The sequence below is a fragment of the Alternaria burnsii genome, assembly GCF_013036055.1.
Source record: "Alternaria burnsii strain CBS107.38 chromosome Unknown 732, whole genome shotgun sequence".
Lineage (NCBI taxonomy): Eukaryota > Fungi > Ascomycota > Dothideomycetes > Pleosporales > Pleosporaceae > Alternaria > Alternaria burnsii.
Genome location: NW_024066113.1, coordinates 1,507,136 through 1,526,265, shown reverse-complemented (window position 1 = coordinate 1,526,265; position 19,130 = coordinate 1,507,136). Strand labels below are relative to the sequence as shown.

Here is a 19,130-nt window from a genome sequence, read left to right as displayed (position 1 = left end):
TATTTACTCAAAGAATTGCAATACAGCACTCAATATAGCTTCGATGCCCGTAGCGCTTCTGTCGTGAAGGATCTCTTCAAGATTCTGCGGAGTGATCGCAGGCCTTTTGTGCTTACTGTCCAGCAAGAAGTCTTCTAACCGAAGCAGTTTGCTTGTTGCTTCTTCCCAATCATCTTTGGCGACGTCATCAACACGTTGTAATTCCACTTTGATCTTTGACGAGGAGCATTAATGGTACCGGTGTTTCCGTCGATTGCATCAGTGCCGTGAAAGTGAGATGCTACCATGTGGAGAGTGGTGACAGCCAGGCGTGGAAATTGCGGAGTCGGCCCGGTCAGCTTACCCTTCACGGTAATGTTGGATGGCGTCTTGGCGCCTCCAACGCGGACCTTTTCAAGTAAGCAGCAAGGGTAGGCGTGGGATCGCCGCAGGGCAGCCGCCCGTCAAACTTCAGACGCGACGTGATACTGCAGTGACACCACCATGGAATTCTACGCACACCGCACCGAACAGAGGCTGGAGGTGCAGTACTTAGGTTCAACTTTAATCCCCAATGACGCCATGTCGTAGATCTCGGCGAGGGCGTGGAGCCGCCACCTAGCGGACCGAGACGCTTTTCAGTCATCATGGCTAAAGATGCAGCGTCTAAGCCATTGGCTGCGCTAGCTTTCCAGATAGCAGCGGGAAGCAAAAGTAATCCTCGTTTGTACAGATACTACTCGGGCATCTGTTCAATGCGCCGGCCGTGTGTCTTGTTGTTATCTTTGCCTGCTCTGCTCTGCGCCGCATGACATGGCCTCGAACGGACAGCTACTTGCGCTGCACAACTACTACGGGACAACCGGCTATGTCTCGCAGCCACCGATGGCCGCGTCTAGGCCCAAGCTGCAGACGGCAGAGCGAGATTTGGCATCTCTAACGCTCCTCGACGCCCTCGACCGCGACGAGCGCCCTTCATTCGCAATCGAAACCTGTCCGTACCTGCGCCGCGACGAAACGCTCGACCTCATATATGCGAACACGGCGCTGCACGCCGTCGGCGGACTGCTGGCCAAGGTATCGGGCAACGATGCAACAAGCCTGTTCACGCAAAGCTCGGCACCGCAACTTGCCTTCAGAGACTGGGTTCGCGGCCATGTGAACGAGGATGATCTACAACGGCGCGGCAACGCGTATACGTTCGAAGGCCATACATGGAGCGCCATAACCCTAGGGCGATACAAGATCGTTAGCGGAGTGCCGACGCGGTTGCTGTGGGTTGACGCTGCACCGGGAGGAAAGAGCCACCGCACCATCATGCGCGAGCGGAAGGCGCCTCGAGGCAAACCTCGCGCCGACGCTCTACCCATGAAACCCCAGCTGTCGCTCGCCCACGCACCCCAAATGTCCGAGCCCAGCACCAGCTCTTCTCCGGACTCATCCGCAATCAACAACACGTCCTTTGACTGTACTTCTGATGTAGTCACGGGCGTGGTGAGAGCCAGCCCGCACATCGATTATTTCCGCAGTGTCGACTGGGCCAAGACGCCGTTGGGACCAATGACTTCATGGCCCTGTGATTTGCGTTGTATAGCCAACACAGTATTGAGCAACAACGTACCTGCTGTCATGTTCTGGGGTGACGAACTTATCATGCTATACAACGAGCCGTATGTTCAGCTGCTTGGCAGCCTCCATCCCTGCATGGGCGAAAGTGTTTGTATCAAGGCACCCGATCACTGGACTTCTTTCCAACCCATGGTCGACCACATCAAAGCCACTGGCGAATCCGTAGCCGAACCCGATATGCTCCTCTTCATAGAGAGGGACAGCCTTCTCGAAGAGACGCACTGGTCCTTCCAATTCGTACCTATATTGAACAGCCATGGCCAAGTGACAGCCTACTACCAGACGTTTTACGAAGTTTCCAACCATTGTATCCTCGAACGCCGTGTCTCAAGTTTGGTGGCCATGGGTACCCAAAGCGCAAATGCGAGAGATTTCCCATCGTTTTGGGATACTACGTTGCGCTCTCTAAGCTTGAATGACAAGGATGTACCGTTTGCCCTGTTGTATGCTGCTGAGCGACATGTTAGCGCTCAAATACCCTCAATGTCATCACCGGGCAGCATCCCCCCGCTGGAAGGTTGCATCCTCAAGGGTACCATTGGCGTGCCCGTCGGCCACCCTATCGCCCCTGCGACTGTCAATATCAACCAGGACTCGTACATTCTCCACGCATTTCTGAGTCGGGCTGCCAAATCTGGGAAAGCTACTGTTGTTCATCTCAATGACCTTCCTGCACCAACAACGGCATTGGAAGGCATTGACTGGAGAGGTTATGGTGACCCTTGTCGTACATTGGTCATATGTCCTATCATTCCAACGACAGGAAATCAAGTAGAAGGCTTTCTCATAATTGGCGTCAACCCTCGCCGACCCTTCGATGATGAGTACCAGCAATACCTCCAGGTCATGGTGCGATTGCTCGCCACGTCTCTTGCGTCCATTGTTCTTTTCGAGGACGAAGTCCGCCAAAGGGAAAACGCTATCATCCAAGCTGCTCAGATTCAAGAACACCTCATGGCTGAGATTCAACTCAAAGAGAGCAAATTTCAGCGCTTCGCTGAACGATCGGACGTAGGCATCTTCATCATCGATCCAATAGGCACCTATACCTATCGAAACCAACGCTGGTACGATATGTTTGAAGTTGCATCTTCTGACACCAACGCCACCGAAGCCTGGTACAGGATCGCTTTCGCCGAGGATGTGGCTTACTGCCAATCTATATTCTCGAAGCTCGTCACCAATCATGAATCTGTTTGCTTCGAACTACGTACGAGGATGCCATGGGTGCCGCCATCGGAGTCCAACGAGCTACAATCTGAAGACACTCAGCACTTCAAATGGATTCTATGCTCAGCCTACCCTGAACTGAGTCCGAATGGCGAGCTTGTAGAAATCGTTGGAAATGTCACAGACATATCAAGTAAGGAATTTGCGAATGGGTATTGAGGTGAAACATATACTGACATTTTACACAACAATTTAGAGCAGAAGTGGGCCGAAGGTATCCAGAAGATTCGCACCGACAGTGCGCTCCAAGGGAAACAGCACCTGGAGCACTTTTTAGACACAACAAGTCATGAGATGCGAAACCCTCTCAGCGCCATCATGCAGTGTGCGGATTCCATTACATCGTCTTATCCTCAAGATGATCGCAATGGCGAACAAAATATTACACCAACTGAATGGTCAGCTTTCATAGCCTCCACCCTGGACGCTGCTCAGACTATAGGGGTTTGCGCGACCCACATGAAGCATATCGTCGATGACATTCTCACTATTTCTAAACTCGATTCCGGTCTTCTAGACATGACACCGGTGATTGCGCAGCCCGAAAGCGGTAAGTCTTGGATGCACGAACGCATATCAAACATAAACTGACTTAGCGTCTCCATCGCTGTAGTGGCGAAGCATGCAGTAAAGATGTTCTCTGCGGAAGCAAGAGCTGCCGGCATCGACCTTGTGTTAGTCGTGGAAAAATCGTACCGGGACATGAACATCGATTGGGCGTCTCTGGACCCAACGAGGGTGCTGCAGATCCTTATCAACCTACTCACAAACGCCATTAAATTTACACGCTTGGAATCAACTAAGCGAGTTACGGTCACCCTCACCGCAAGTGCAACCGAGCCCGCATCGTCGTCAGCAGGGATACAGTTCAACGATGAGAGACTGGTAGGACAGGACTCTCATTTGGAAGATGACTGGAAAAGCGTGCAAGAGCTATTTTATCTCCAATTCTCTGTTACCGATACTGGTCGCGGTCTTTCTGATGAAGAAAAACGTAGCCTCTTCACCCGCTTCTCGCAAGCCTCACCTCGCACGCACATCCACTACGGTGGATCGGGCCTTGGGCTATTCATATCGCGCCGTCTGACCGAACTGCAGGGCGGTTCGATCGGTGTCGCCAGCGAATCTGGAAGAGGTAGCACGTTCTCCTTCTACATCAAATCACGTCGAGCCAGACCAGTGATGGCACGGAAAGGCAGTTTACCCCATGTTTTCCCTGAAGATATCAAACACAGACAGCCAATACCGCTCGTAAGCCTGACACGCCCATCTCCTCCTGTGTGCAAACCCGCAAGCGAGACTGGTCCACGATCTGACTCTGCGAGCCCAAAAGCACGACGCCGATCGATACAGTCAAGATCATCGCAGACTGAACACTCTCATGTTCGCCCCGAAGCTCTTGGGCTACCAGAAGGTCCTAACTTACAAGAATTGAAGCGCACAAAAAGTATACCAGATACGCTACACGTTCTTGTAGTAGAAGACAATCTCATCAATCAGCGTGTTCTCGCCAAACAACTGCGCAATTTAGGATGCATTGTCAGCGTCGCCAACCATGGTCAGGAAGCCCTTGACTTCCTGCCAAAGACCACACTTTGGAACAACGAGCACCCCATGTCGGATTCGATTGCACTAAAGGAAATATACGGCATCCCATCCACAGAGCCTATACCTAGTGGTCACCACGATGCCTTACCTGTCGAACTGAACCTTATCCTCATGGATTGGGAGATGCCTATCATGAACGGGCTGACGGCTGTTGCGGAGATACGAAAACTTGAGGAACAAGGTTTGTTGAGGGAGAGGGTACCTATCATCGGGGTCACAGCGAATGTGCGCCAACAACAGATTGAGCAGGCCATGGCTACAGGCATGGACGATGTTGTTGGCAAACCTTTCAGGGTTGCTGAATTGCTAGTGCGGATGAGGGGGATCGTTGCAGGGATGGGGCCCGAAGGCCCAAATGGCAACGCACATATGACGGAGGGGTATGCGAGCTTCGGGTGAAGCAAGAGCGACCTGATCTCAATTCACAAAAGACGAAGTAGTGTTGACTAGCTTCGGATTAGGGGCCCAGCCACCACTTAATCTGCATTGATCTCAAGGGATCTTCGACTCCCTTGGTGGCTTATCATGATACTGGACCACTAGAGCCACCTAAAATCGCTCTAAACGTCCGTATCGACTTTAGCCAGCTATCTTCATTACCCATACAGAACCGCGAAACAAGAAACCGATATCTCACACGTACAGTTCCATAGCCACAGCTTGTCGAAGCCACCGTGGGTAAAGACGGACCTCTACCTATCCAGCTCAAAAGATTTGTCGCTACTAGCAACTCGGAAGTTGTAATAGTACATTTGCGTTTGCAGATGCCATCAGAGGAGGTAGTGGTGTGGCTATGGTATGGTCAACAGATCGACTATTGCATGTAAGCCAAGGCAGCTGGTGTTCATATCTTGTTCCAATAATGCCATTATAGTGCAAGCTGGTGGCGGAGCCATAGCCACCTGCGTTGCGGCGATGATAGTGGGTATTACAAGAGAAAGTGTAGAAAGATACATAGTGGTCACGCGACAAGACTTTAAAAGACTGTGCCACATATCAAACACTAAGATTCGTGCGAGGGGAAGAAGCGGCTTCATTAGCTTGAGTTCTAGCTTACCTGGTTCGTGTTGTACCACAAGCTGACCGGATTGACTTGGACGAGTCTTGGGCTGGAACGTACATGCTGACCAAATAAGATAAGTCGGCGTTCTGCAAACCTGGTTCTCATTACTGTCATCTGAAGTGTATTGTGATTTCCCTTACAGGCTGATCCCACCACCCCTGCACCTTCTGCACATCTTATCGAGGGGTGGATTTTGTATATGACGGTGTGCGGACAATCACCACCGGGTCGCACCTCAAAGCATCGAATGCTATCTTACAATGTTCGGCATCTGTAGAATAGTTGCATTAGCGCATTCATCGCGTCGAAAGGCCTGCATACACATATACAGGCACCGAACCGAACTTCCCAGGACGAGGGGGTGCGAGCAGCATGCCTCTCCTTCTCTTTCGAATTCAACCGGCACTCTTCCAAGCTCAAACCGCAGTTGCTTGTCGCAGCACGACTCAACATCCCCAAACATGGTTCTTTTGTTGATCCTCAGCGTTTGGAATGCAATTACCGTCGTTTGCGTCATTTTTGGCTACTATGTTAGTTGGGTGATCTACTCGCGCACACTGCATCCACTTGCAAAAGTTCCTGGGCCTGTCTGGCCAGCAGTATCGCGGACATGGCTTATGTACCGGATGTACCAAGGCGGCTTGGAGACACATATGCGCGCAATACACAATAGGTTCGTATTGTGTTGTCGTGAGCACTGGAGTAGCGCTGACTAGCTTTCAGTGGGTATTTCCATTATCGTGGAGACTGCATCGCTCTGCGAAGGAGGCTTGCTTGAAAGTAGTAGAACGATCTGATCATCCGAAGTATGCTCATGGTTTCCTGGCGTATAGAGTACGGCTCGATAGTGCGTACAGCTCCAGACGAAGTTCATGTGAGTGACCCAAAGGTCATTCCCATCATCTTTCCTACCCAGCAACCTCTCAAGAAAACGGACTGGTACCTGACATATAGACCGGTCACTCTTGGTCCTGGTCCCGATCTATCTACCGATGATGATGAGAAGCACCACGCAGCTCACCGGCGAATCGTGGGTCCAGTATATACGCTAAGCAGCATGTTGAAAAATGAGCGCGCTTTGGATGACTTGGTGGAGCTGTTTGGGGACAAGCTTAGCGGCTTTGCGGACTGTCAAGATGCACTTGACTTTGGGCTATGGCTGGAAATGTGAGCCCGAAAACTATTGGGCTCATGGTGTACAAAGTCGTGCTAACATGTATAGGTTCTCGTTCGATGTTGTAGGTGCTGTATTCTTCGGCTCACCGTTTGGCTTTCTAGAAACTAGTTCTGACTACGGTAACTACATCGCCGCGGTACACACCGCCTTGCCACTAAACTCTGTTGTCGCTAAGGCGCCCTTGTAGATTCGCAGATATCTACTCCAGGTAGGCGTTATGATCCCAAAGGTTCTCAAAGCGATTATTGCAACAGATGGCATCCGACAGACTGCTGTCCGAGAGACAGGTGTTGCGCAAGAACGAACATCGAATGCGAACGCAAACCGTACTGACGTTCTGTCTCAATTACTGTCTATCATGCGAGAGAAGAACGACTGCCTCACCATTAGAGAGATTCATGTGGAGATGTGGGCTGCTGTGTAAGGGAGTTCAGAACGGTCTATCAATCTCCGCTCACACACAACAGTATCGCTGGTTCGGACAGTACCTCCGGTGCGCTTCGTGCGATCTTCTACTTCCTCATGAAGCACCCTGATAAATTAGCAAAACTGGTCCAAGAGATTGACACTGCTTATCTAGACGGCACAATCACCCATCCTGTGCAATACAACCAGGCTACTAAGATGTCATACCTCAGAACTGTGATACAGGAGTCACTAAGGCTGTGTCCACCTTTTGCTGTGCCTATGGCACGTTACGTGCCAGTCGGTGGCTTGCAGCTCTTAGGTCATCATATTCCTGCTTCCTTCAAGGTCAGTGATCGCACGTACTTCTTGTACCACAAGATTGCTAATGTAGGCCAAGGTCGGTATGAGTGCAATGGTCACGCAATTTGATGAAACTATCTTCGGCAAAGACGCGCGAGAGTTCCGTCCAGAACGATGGCTTGAGAGTGAGGAGCGATTTAGGCTCATGGAAAAAGCGATGCTTGTATTTGGCGCAGGCACCAGAACCTGCATCAGCAGGCATGTGAGTGTCGCAAACCGTATTTCAATGTAGCATCGCATCGAATGATAGTATTCCAGCTCTCAAATGCTGAGATGTATAAGTTGGTACAACACATACTTCTTCATTTTACTGTAGAGATGGCACACGATGGGCCGTGGAAGACGCATAATGCGATGTTTTTGCTTCAGAGCAACGTGGCTTGCAAGGTAAAACGGAGATCAGTTGAGAATAGACTTTTGTAGAACACAAGTCCGGGGTGGTACATATCATACTTGACATCGGATCCGTTCGCTGAGAAGGATGGGCGATGGTCGTAACGACGGAACAGTGCCACGTGACAGATTATGTCTATTTCAAGGTTTCGTTTCGCGACGCCATGGTTTTTCACATCTAGTCATGATTTGGTGTATGTGAGTTCTTTGTTAACGCTCTGTAAGAGCCTTATGCACGCATCTGCTAGCAAACCAATAGGCGTTGAAGCTACGAGCGATATAAACCCTGCGATGCACTTCTGGAAACATAATTCATGAACTCTCGTGCAATACCATACGCTTCTGGTAGAATACTTCGATGACAAGGAAGCCAGAGATATAATCCAGTCATAGTATATAATCTGCTAATACAATGATGTCATTGATAGTCATTTTCATTAACATGTATATGTATCCTTGTACATAGAACGAGAGTAGAAGAAGTGGTATATCGCTAAGTATTACAAAGATTTCTCAATTAAACCAACAGAGCTCTAGCTGGAGTGGCTGCACTTGGGATTGGTAGGAGGCGAGCTTCCGCCGAAGTACACCTTGTTGTACACGTTGTTGCCAGTCCATTCATCGGATGGAACCTTAGGGGGATTGGCCGGCCCACCTTCTTGCTGAGAGTTGGGGTAGAGGAAGTTGGGCGAGATGACGCTGTCAGGGCAGCCCAGCGCTGTTTTACTAAGGATGGGATCAAGAACGGAAAGAGCCCACGAGACGCCCTTGGAGATGTTCTCTTCAGTACCACCGAGTACAAGTGGAGTAATAGAGTTGATACCCTGGTATACGTCGCAGAGTAGGGTCTGGACGGACAATTTACCTGTACCGACCTGTGCGGCACCAGGAACGATGATGTTACGGGGATATATCTGAAGGAAACCGTCGGCGATGGCCTGTACCGCGCCGTAAGGAGTATCACGACGGTACCAGTTCTCGGGCCAGCGCTCAGGGGCGTACTTGAACTCCTTGGCATTCGCATCATACTCTGCGCCAATGATGCTCATAATGCTCTTGTAGTTGGGCACACCGCCTGCACCGTAGGTGCCGTTGGAGAAGAACTGTGGGTAAAAGGCGAAGGCACCCAGAGAGACAATCTGAGGGAACGGGAAGTAGTAGATGAAAGGGTTGTTATCCTTGGTGAAACCAGCCGATTTTGCGTAGTGTTTGGCCAATACGTCCATGGAAAACTCCTTCTTGGGGTCCTGGGCAGCATACCCGACCATCTGCTTCACGAGACGGGAAGAGAGGTGATGGTTATCACCGCATCCAAGGTAATAATCTATTACAACGTTAGTGATTGCTGTCTGCCTTTTTGATGTTGCAATCACGTACCTTCGCGGTTGGGCGAGACATCAGCCTCCACAACCGAGTGGCGGTTGAGACCACCAATTCCGTTTTTGCCTGAGCCAAGATAGAAAGACAGTCCATCGAGATCTCCACTTCCCAAGACAGCGAAGGTGGCTAGGACCGTTGCAAGGTCTGTACCCATGTTGAAACCACGTGCAGTGGCTTCGAGAACCTGCCCGTAATTGACATAACCATCGCGTGGGAGGTATCCGTAGTTGGCGAGCAAGTTGAGACCTGGGCAAGGACCACGGGAGTCTTTGGGACCGGGAGCTTTGAACTCGTAGCCAGGCTCGGGGCGCTTGTTATCTTGCTTGACAATAGCTTGGCCAACTGAGGACAGGAGTCCGTCGACAATATCGCCAAGCGACTCCAAGAGGTTGCCGACTGGGCTGAGAAGGCCACCTAGCTGAGCTTCAGCGGCACGGTTTGCAAGCTGTTCGCGTTGCATCTCCGCGCGAAGGTACTGCTCCATCTCTGCGCGGGAGCTAGCACCCATCATGCCAGGGTAGGCGGCAGTGATGGCTGGCAATGCCAGAGTGATTGCTTGAGTGAACCTCATGATTCTGGTAACACAGATTCGTGTATCTGAAGAGAGGGAAGGAGAAGAAACCAAAGATGATCCTGGCTGAAGAGCTGGAGATGTCTGCACGGCGAGGTGGATTTATACACTTTCCGTTCGCGCAGCTACTTCAAAGTGTACCCATCAGCTTGATAGGCTCAACACGGGTAGTATCTGTTGAAGTTTTCCACTTCGAGTATGATCTTCATGCACAGTCGCCGAGGAATTGAGTTACGCTACCGTTTTGGACGGTTGTCATCATGATCAGCAACTAGAACTGGGGAAAACCTAGTCGAAACGAGATGTCTGTACAGATCCACAGATAGGTGCGGGAGGACACGGCGATCCAATCATACTTCATCTGATTACTCTGCTCCATCATAGCCTGATGGCTTTCTCAACCAAGTGAGTAAATGCGAGTCAGGCTCATCGGATTCTGGTATTCGGCATAGCCTGGATGATCCACATATACCCACACCGTAGGCCAGCAACTCGCTTAGATCCAACACCAAAACCCCGGAACTAAGGTGAAGAATCGCGATGAGAAAGGAGGTTTTTCGATCGGTAAATACGGCTAGTATTCAGGCGGTCTGATCAAGCCACAATGGCAAATGAGTTCTGCTGTGACCAGAAGAGGACCATGGTGAGATGAGCTACTGAGAAAGTTCATGAGAACTGTATGGAGTACAACTACAAATCCAGACATTTTCATAGTATATGGCTGAAAAGTAAGTGTCTACGACGAGACTGTCTCCTACGAATGGGAAAATGTCTGGGTAATGATATCAGACAATTTCGTCTGACTGACGCAGCATATCTTGGTGCACTATGCAGTAGCTTGCAGCATCGGCAGGTAGAATCATAGCGTCGGCTTTGATGTAGGACGGAGAATTTGTGCTAGTCCTCGCCGAACGCGGATGATGAACAGGGGCTGATCTGAGGCTCGTCGACATCAGACCCAGCTGCCGGCTGACTTCATTGCAGCGTGCCAAGTTTGCACAGTATTTGATTGTTCTAGCGACACCTATGTCATCATGTTGTAGATAGAATTCGGTGAACTCGCCGATTGCGCTATGATGTTGGCTGGGATTAGGTCTGGAAATCGGCATGTTGTCGATACTGCATATGCCTATGGAACGAGTCGGGTAGATTCATGCGTCGATCCGGCTGATTGAGATCGACGGCGCTGCGTCCCGCATTCAGATCGAGTTTGCCTAAAAGATGATGCGAAAGTTGGAAACCCGCGTTCTGGCTGCATGGCGTTAGTCGCTCTGTTTTTGGTGTGCCTGACTGCGGAAAGGGAAAGGTTTTAACTGGCAACGTCATTACCCTACCGCGGAGCTTCCTAGCCGATGCTGATCATCAACGCTAGCTTCAACCTTAACCCGAAAGCGAGACGACGTGGCGCTTTCGCTCCTGACAGCGCAGAATATGGGACACAACCATTATGCCCAGGGGTGTTTTGAGCAGAATACATGCCATGCAGTATCAGTCACAGCGACTTGGCTTCCTAGCTAGGTAATCACCAATCACAATGTTGGGAGCAAGAACCTACGTAATAGTTTGAGCATGGAGAGCTGATTCTTCGTTCGGACAGTACAGCCCACCGGCAGAATTTGCTCAAGCACACACTGCATGCGATTTCTCTTCGTATTCCACTTATGGGGCTAGACATCCGAGCTTTTCTTCTCAGGACCTATTTCATCGGGAGCCTTTCATGACTAGCTTGAGAGTCGCTCAAAGACCGCAAGGTTAGCGACGACAGGCCCTTTTGGAGACCATTCTCTTTTTGAAGACGTATTGGAAGAGGCATGTTGGACATTAGCACAACAGGCCTCTCTGATTGATGAACTGTGAAAGAAGCAAGAGGTTATTGCACAAGACTACAGTGAGTACAGATACAATCCGTTGGTCTGATGCTAACCTTCAATCTTCAATGCACAGTCATGGCAGCTGCATGCAAAGCGTCTTCGATACTAAGCAGAATGCCAAAAGTGTAGCATAACCAGATTCTTTCAGGTGAGAGTGGGGGCACCTTCGAGACGTTTGCGCTGTCAGTGAAGAAAGGCACTGCGCAAACGCCTATACGTTTGACGAAGCGGTGCAATACAAGGTGAAAGAGAGAATTTTCCTACCACGCGACGCTCACTTAAGTCAGCTGCCTGTAAAGGGTTCTTTTTGCTTAACCCAATCTTAAGCTCAGTTAGAAGGCTCACTCGCCCTAACACTCCAGTTGAAGAAGGGTTAGATCCTCCAAGAACCTGGCGGAGATGGAAACGGTAGCTGTTACCCCGATACTCTTACCAATGACTCGTCTAGAGACATGTCTCAGTTCTTTACGGGGATATTTTGAGGCGACAACCAGTGTTTTAAGTTCTTACTGCGACTTGCTCGACTCATATCTATCATACCAAGCCGCCACTTCTGATGCATCACGCTTGATCATCAGGCTGTCAGCAACAGAAGAATGGGCAGAATTGCAGTCGAAGTTGCCGAGCCTACCCATGGGGACGGTCAAAGTGGTCTTGCCAGATTTTGAAGCAATTTGGGCTGAAATAGTGGCAATCATTGACGCTCTCCTGCTTCAAGATCCAACCAAACGCAGTCTGGAGTTCTGGAATCAGCAAGTCAACTACCGTGGTCTGAGAGTACAGCCCGTCGTCATACTAGTATGCGACACGCTCATGGATCTATCACCCGACTTCAAGGATTGGATCATGCATATCATAAACTCTCAGCCGCGCTATTATGATGTTCGGGGTGACCTCCAAGCTCAGTTCAAGGCACGTGAGTTGCCGGGCGCCAACACTATCCCAGAGATGGCTCGGATAATTACCACAAATCCTCATGATTACGAGACGATCAGGAGTGGAGTTGCTGTCTTTGCCAGATTGGTCCAGAATATGATTGATCATCACCAAGAAATGAGAAACTTCTCGGGCGATAATCCCACTCTCAACCAGTACCTCAACGAACTAGTGGATCATCATCGCGTTCTGGTCTCCGACCCCTTCACAATGATGCCCTTAGCACTACGTCAGCAACTTGCATCGTGTGATGTCCGTGGTACAGCCAGGCTACTATTATGGGATGCTGCGACTCTCTCGGACCAACCCTCTTATACTGGCCTTCCTTGGGACATGTTCAAAAAATTCGTCGACGCTCTCATGCACGTTATCGATGCGCTTGGACCAGTGTGTATCGGTCATGTACGAACAGCGCTCTTCGTGCTCCGATTAGATTGCTTCCTGGAACCCGACGCTGCGAAAGATGACACATAGATCTGGCTACCCGAGGAATGGGACAATGAGTACGAGTCTGACGGCGAGTTTGATCCAGATGATCTACCAGAAGTCTGCTTCGAACCTATCGGCCCCACTATCAGGACCGAACAGCACGCCTTCGCTGTCACCAATATTCTTGATCTCCCTGAAGAAGACTGCTCGATTTGCCGTGATACGCTCAACGTTCATGAGACTGTACGCGGCAAAGTCCCGGTCAAGATAGATTGTGGCCACACTTTCCACTACGGCTGTCTGAGTACCCTGATCAACGGTATTTCCAAGTTTTTCAATTTATGTCCTAACTGCAGGCAAAGGGTGTGTCCGAGAAGATCCGAACGGCTGAAGGACGATAAATAACTCCAGAGTACGCGATTTCCGGGAGAACAAGATGAGGTAGAACCAGTGCGTTTCCTCCAGTACAGGTTTGGCGACGTAGTTATGACGGACGAATGAGAATGCGGTTAGTACTACAATAGAGCATATTAAGAGCATAATAAGAGCAATAAAGATAAGATAGAACACCTAATAGACTACTGTTCTACTTATATTTGTAAGTATCCTTGTTAGAATATAGTGTAGGATGTAAGGTAGGAATTGTTGTTTCTGTACCTTTCTAGTGCGGGATAGCGAAGCGGAAGACGGGATGAGTGTCACAAATCTCGACATAGAAGTAGCTTCGGCATCTGATTAGCACCGAGTTGCTACCTCCTAGTTCACTCTGCCAAAGAGAGAAACTAGATATCTGATTTGAGTAGAGTACTCCTTCCTACTACAACAAAGCGTATTAGAGCTATACAGACATATATTCAGAATCTAGAAGTCTATAATAGTATTGATCTTTATTATCTCTCCTGTGAGGAACTAGTGTAAGCTGCAAACTAGAGCTTGCTATCTCTACATGTTCTGCTTTTCTCCTGTATTGGGTGATTGACATATCATACGTTGTAGTGTCTAATTGCTCAGTATTCACATGTACGGATCCTTCCTACACGTCAGTTTATCCGCAAAATTCGATAAAAAACATACCTTCATTCCTCAGTCGCACAGCCAAAGTGATCACTCCAAGGATAAATCGCATCCATGAAAAGGCTCTGATGAGCATCATAACCCAGATACAGCCCAAGAAGCGCTTTTTGTTATCACAGTCATCACCATGTGGAAAGAAGATGACGAGTCGAGAGTTAGAGGACGCAATGAACGTAGTTGAAACTGTGGTGGTGTTGTTGGATCTACATATAATTAAGAAAAGCTGTGACGCTGTTAATGGAAACACGGGTTGAAGTAGAATTCTTGACGGGGATTTAGCACCACATAAGTAAGCTTGTAGGTGTCATATTGCTTGTTAGAGACATGGGCCCGACGAAAAGCGCAATGATAGTAAACACAGTAAATGACAGGATCAGCAGTAGCACGATCTGCAAAGTGTGTAATCGGTATCTACAAGATAAGGCAGTTCGAGCTGAAGGCTTATACATTGCAGCATTGCCCGCATCTGGAGCCTCAGATCCGCAAGAGATACCGTCGTACCAGCGTTACTGCTTCAAGAGAGGATACTATGAATACAGATATCAGTATGACTATCCCTGTGCAGTGATAGGACTATCAATTTTACGCTAATATGGGGTGAAACAGGGTGCCAGATGTCTTTTGTTCGAGATGTTCAAATCTGATCAGCTTCACCGCTGGATATTCCATGTAGGACTACTTCGCCGACTATCAGTCTAGAAGATCTGCCACACGCACTCTGGTAATTTCGATGAAAATGGCGTAAGCTCAAGGCCGTGTTTCCATCTCGTCATGCAGATCGTTGGGAGGAAAACTTCATCCAAACGTGCGAACCGGGTTTGTCTAGTTCATGAAGCAAAACCTTCTACTCAGATCAATATCGAGGCGACGTGTCGGTGGGAAGGAACCGCCTGATCAAGAGCAGGGTACAGCCGTCCATTTAGGTTTTTGCTCGGTCTAATTTGTCCCAAACGAGCTCGTTCTTGAGCACCAATGATCGTACTGGCGATCTTTGCTATAGTCATGTACTTCTGCTGCGTTGCGGCACAGCGGAGCTCGAACTTCCGAACAAAGCTGTGTGACAGGACCTGTCGGCCTGATTGCGGCACACTTCGAACAAGATGCGGAGAGCGGCAGCGGCGGCGTGTTCGCATGGGGCACAGCTTATGAAGGATCGGAACGCAGCGCTTCACCGTTGCGGACGTTCCCGTAGAGCCACAGTTAGGCCTGCGTACACTGAAACACGATGGTGAAAAAGTTCCCCAGAATTGAGTACAAATAGCTGCGCCGTATTTGAGATAGGGTTGGAGGCCAGATGCTTCGCCGTACGTTCACGACTATGCCGTAGAGTCTGTAGCCGTGGGACGCGAATGCTTGGAACATGATACTCATAACATCTCCTTCAGCAAATGACCACGTTCATGGCGCTCGATAGTAATAATGTGTTGGTTTCGTGGAAAAATGATGAAAATTCTTTCGGACCGTTATGTTAATGGGGGGTGTATTGCTTGCGGTGCATTAGCGCGCTTATGCTTCAACGTTCCTGCCATGTGATGACCATTACTGATGCCTCCGATGATGATACGTCGGAGTATCAAAATGTCTTACTATGTTACATGTAGCCACAACGCCGTTCAGAGACATGTGCGAACTCAACCCAGAGGCTTCATCGTTTAGAAGGCCTATCGTTCCTCCTGACCGTATATGTAGCCGATAGACCGACATGTCAGTCTTCGTCAGTGTCCGACTATGTACCATACACTCGTACGTGGTCGTATTGTCGTTACGTTGACATGCGCTACTCAATGACCAGATCTGCGACCGCTGGTAGTGCATTCAAGAGTTTCAGTCTATTATGTCGGCCATCAGTTCGGCCGAACGCACATCTAAGCGCCGGCTCTTGCCACTACGATTGGTAAGATTTCTAACATCGATAGTGTAGTTGAGTTGGTTCCCAACCCAATAGCTGGCCAAAGTGGCTGTCGCGACAGGCTAACACAGTATATTGGCTCGGAAGCATCTTCAGGCAAATTGAAAAGAGGTAAGCTGCAGTAGTCAGGCGGCAGCGTAGCAAGTAGTAGCAGTGCAATGCACTCCGAACACATGGTGACCCGAGAGGAGGTTAGTGAGCTGAGCATGCAACTGACGAGAGATTGTAAAAAGTAAAGCATTGCCACAGCCAATACCTCGATTTAGGAGCTTCACATAGGGCTGAGCTACGTAGTTTGCGCAGGGCTCCAAATTCCAAGCAAGAGGCGTGATGGTGTAACGAGAGAGAAGGAGAGAGTGGTGGCTTGCTCGGCGGCGCTTACAGGTTTCGCGGTTGGGGGACTTGCATCGGCTACGGCTTACCCATTCTACATTATTCATCCAATCGGCGGATGACCAAAGGGCAAGAGTCCACGATGTATAACTCCGTGAGTGCCGGTATCGCGGGACGAGGGACAGCTGCCAGAGACAGTAGCAGGCTCGAGGGGACATGTGGATGCACGGTATTCTGGGCATGGCGGAGCCAGGCACGTGCAAGAGCAAAACAAGTTGCAATAGCATGCGGCTGCCTGCAGGCTTTGTTCCGGCACATGCACGGCTCTATCGGGGATGGAAAGTTGATTGCTAGTATCCGTGGTGCCGTCATTGCAACGAGCGATGCAGATGTCGCGATGATGAGCTGTGTAGTGATGACAGTTTTTGGCGAGGCAGACTTTGTTGGTTCAGCCTCATGGAGAATTAGCCGGAGGGCTAGACATGTAGGAGGAGCTAACTTTAGCAACGGGAAGGAACAGCACTAGGCTTGTTCGAGCACGCGCTTGGTGTGACTGCCCCCCCAGCACGAGATGTGAAAGATAGATATGTACAGCCGTGCGATGGCGGTGAGGCTGTGATGGTTTGGCGCACGATGAGGTAGGGTATGTGTTGATGGTCGACATAGAGGACGCTGCCCGGATGCGCGTATTGCATATCGCAATATTGACCGATGCAGACCAAGTAAGCGGCAGTGGGTGGGTGTAGGTCGATGAAGGATCAACTACCCAGCCGAATCAGATAGCTTTCGCGACAGAAGTGGGGCGCGCACGTGCCTCGCCGTGATTGCATCCTGAGATCAAGCCATGCCCGTTGCGACGGGCATTATCTGCAGCCTGAGGGATCCTACTGGAATTGTCCTGCCGTCTGATATATGCCTCCTCTTCCCAGCGACCTGTTTGCGGGGACGCCGACAATCCAACGCGGCATGGCTCTCGTACGTCATTTCGGCGAGCGCGACAGCGACACAATCACCATGATCTGATAGTGTGCACCATCTCCAGATGTTCAAAGCGGAAAGCCATTCATTGTAGATCTGTGGAAAGTACCGCCGGGATGACTTCGGTGTCTTTCCTGACCTCATGGGAGGAGAGCCAGCCTAGCCACAGCAGCCGCCTGAATCGCGCCATCTGCGGGTCGCGGCAAACAGCTCTCGACCTTCCTGTCTCACCCTGACCCACCAAAGATGCTCCACGCGAGGCAGTCCTCCCTAGACTTTGGACAACAACCAGGGCATGGTTGTGACGAGACTAACTCGGACGGCTGGCACGTGCCTTTCATTTCTCAACATCCCCCACTAAACCATCGCGCTTTGAACCTTTCCGGACGGGTCAACGGTGATCATTGGCCCTCTCGTCGTTGCAGAGAGCCTTGGATTGGTCATGTCGCAGCGCACAGGTCTTTGTCGGACGACGTTGATTGTCTAGCCCTACGGCTATTGAGCATCGAGCTCATAACCCGCCACCTGTCAACAAACACCAGCATCGTGGAGAGGGGCCACAGCTGCAAGTCAAGTCATCTCGCTTGATTTCTGTCTCTGGACACCCTAGGCGCGCTCATCAGCCGATGCGACCCAAGAGCTTGACGGCCTCCAACTCAAACACGTCCCGAAGCGTGGAGCCTGCCGGATCGAGTTTCGCATTCCTCAAGATTACCGGCTATATTGCGACTTACGCCCCCATTGAGCAAACAATGTCATTTATTCACACACATCCGGCTGGGCTTTCACCGCTTCAGTTTCAACGTGTTCTACAAGCGCTCAAAGGGCAGCTCCATAGCATGCGGGACGTTGCAGTTCATTTCCCATAACACTAAGCTGAAGTGGTACTATTAAGCGATTTCTGCCGGCTGGCAGCCTCGCGCAAAGATCGTGGGAGCGAGCGAAACCCGACCCGCCCACTCAACGCTTGAACTAAAACAGCAAATGGCATGGTCTTTCCTGCTAACGGAACGGACAAGGTTGTTGTTCAGTGAATCGCGAGAGCCGCCGACGGAGCATTGCATAGTTCATGAGCCGCCAAAGCATATCGACTTGAACCTGGATTACGCGCCAACTAGAAACTAATAGCTGCTGGATATAACCCACCACACAGGTTGCGATTCGTGTGCCCATGTCAGTCTGCAGAGTGCTTACAAGGGTCATCGCCATTACCCATCGTCTCGGTTGCGGAGGAGCTGAGCCATCATGAAACCGACAGCGGTCCTGGCCCGACAGTCAGGCTCGCCAGCGCCCAAACGCGCAACAAGCTGGTCGTCCCATGTGCAGTCGACAGCCATCGTCAATCTGAAGGCGGCTCTGCCAGCTGGGGAGCTATCCGCATGGGGTTTTGAGTTGCAACTCTCCGATGTGCAAATGCAGGAGCTTGAGCCCTGGAAACCGGTGAAGCCTACGTGACGTGCGTGATGCAGTCGTCCCTCTGTGCCAAGCAAAACGCGTCGACCCTCATCAAATCCTCAGTCCCCCATGCCTGTGCAAGCCAGTGCAAATCAATGCAAAAGTGGGTGGCATCGTCGTCCGGCGCCTTTCATTTGCCTTGTGCCTTGAAAGGCTGGAGAAGCTTGGTCGACGTGTTCCCAAGCTTTGCGCGAGCGGACGCGCTAAACCATAAGGCCCCCCGCTCTCACAAGTAGCCCTACGCCCATAGCGGGCTGCTGTGTGGAGATTGGGCGAGGGTCAGGGACTGCGGGACCACCTGAAGCCGCTTCATGTGCACACGGAGGGACTGCTTACTGTGCTTACGC

General features: G+C 50.4%; 4 protein-coding genes across 4 annotated transcripts; 2 read left to right on the top strand and 2 right to left on the bottom strand.

Annotated features, from left to right (window-relative positions):
- Nucleotides 1–134: 134 nt before the first annotated feature.
- Nucleotides 135–389, bottom strand: GT037_005989 (uncharacterized protein; the record flags this gene model as incomplete). The annotated part of the gene is made up of 1 exon (XM_038931036.1): nt 135–389. A coding segment is annotated over one exon (255 nt), but the record flags the coding sequence as incomplete, so codon positions are not given.
- A 403-nt stretch (nt 390–792) lies between these two features.
- GT037_005988 (ethylene receptor) lies at nt 793–7,656 on the top strand (the record flags this gene model as incomplete). Its single annotated transcript, XM_038931035.1, has 8 exons — nt 793–2,971; nt 3,035–3,388; nt 3,452–4,826; nt 6,317–6,676; nt 6,732–6,822; nt 6,895–7,106; nt 7,154–7,439; nt 7,492–7,656. Coding segments are annotated over 8 exons (5,022 nt in total), but the record flags the coding sequence as incomplete, so codon positions are not given.
- Nucleotides 7,657–8,380: 724 nt separating this feature from the next.
- On the bottom strand, nt 8,381–9,798 carry GT037_005987 (uncharacterized protein; the record flags this gene model as incomplete). Its single annotated transcript, XM_038931034.1, has 2 exons — nt 8,381–9,171; nt 9,225–9,798. 2 exons carry the CDS (start codon nt 9,796–9,798, stop codon nt 8,381–8,383), a joined length of 1,365 nt encoding a protein of 454 aa, XP_038786723.1.
- Nucleotides 9,799–12,302: 2,504 nt separating this feature from the next.
- On the top strand, nt 12,303–13,435 carry GT037_005986 (uncharacterized protein; the record flags this gene model as incomplete). The annotated part of the gene is made up of 3 exons (XM_038931033.1): nt 12,303–13,007; nt 13,080–13,353; nt 13,428–13,435. 3 exons carry the CDS (start codon nt 12,303–12,305, stop codon nt 13,433–13,435), a joined length of 987 nt encoding a protein of 328 aa, XP_038786722.1.
- Between the last annotated feature and the right edge of the window lie 5,695 nt (nt 13,436–19,130).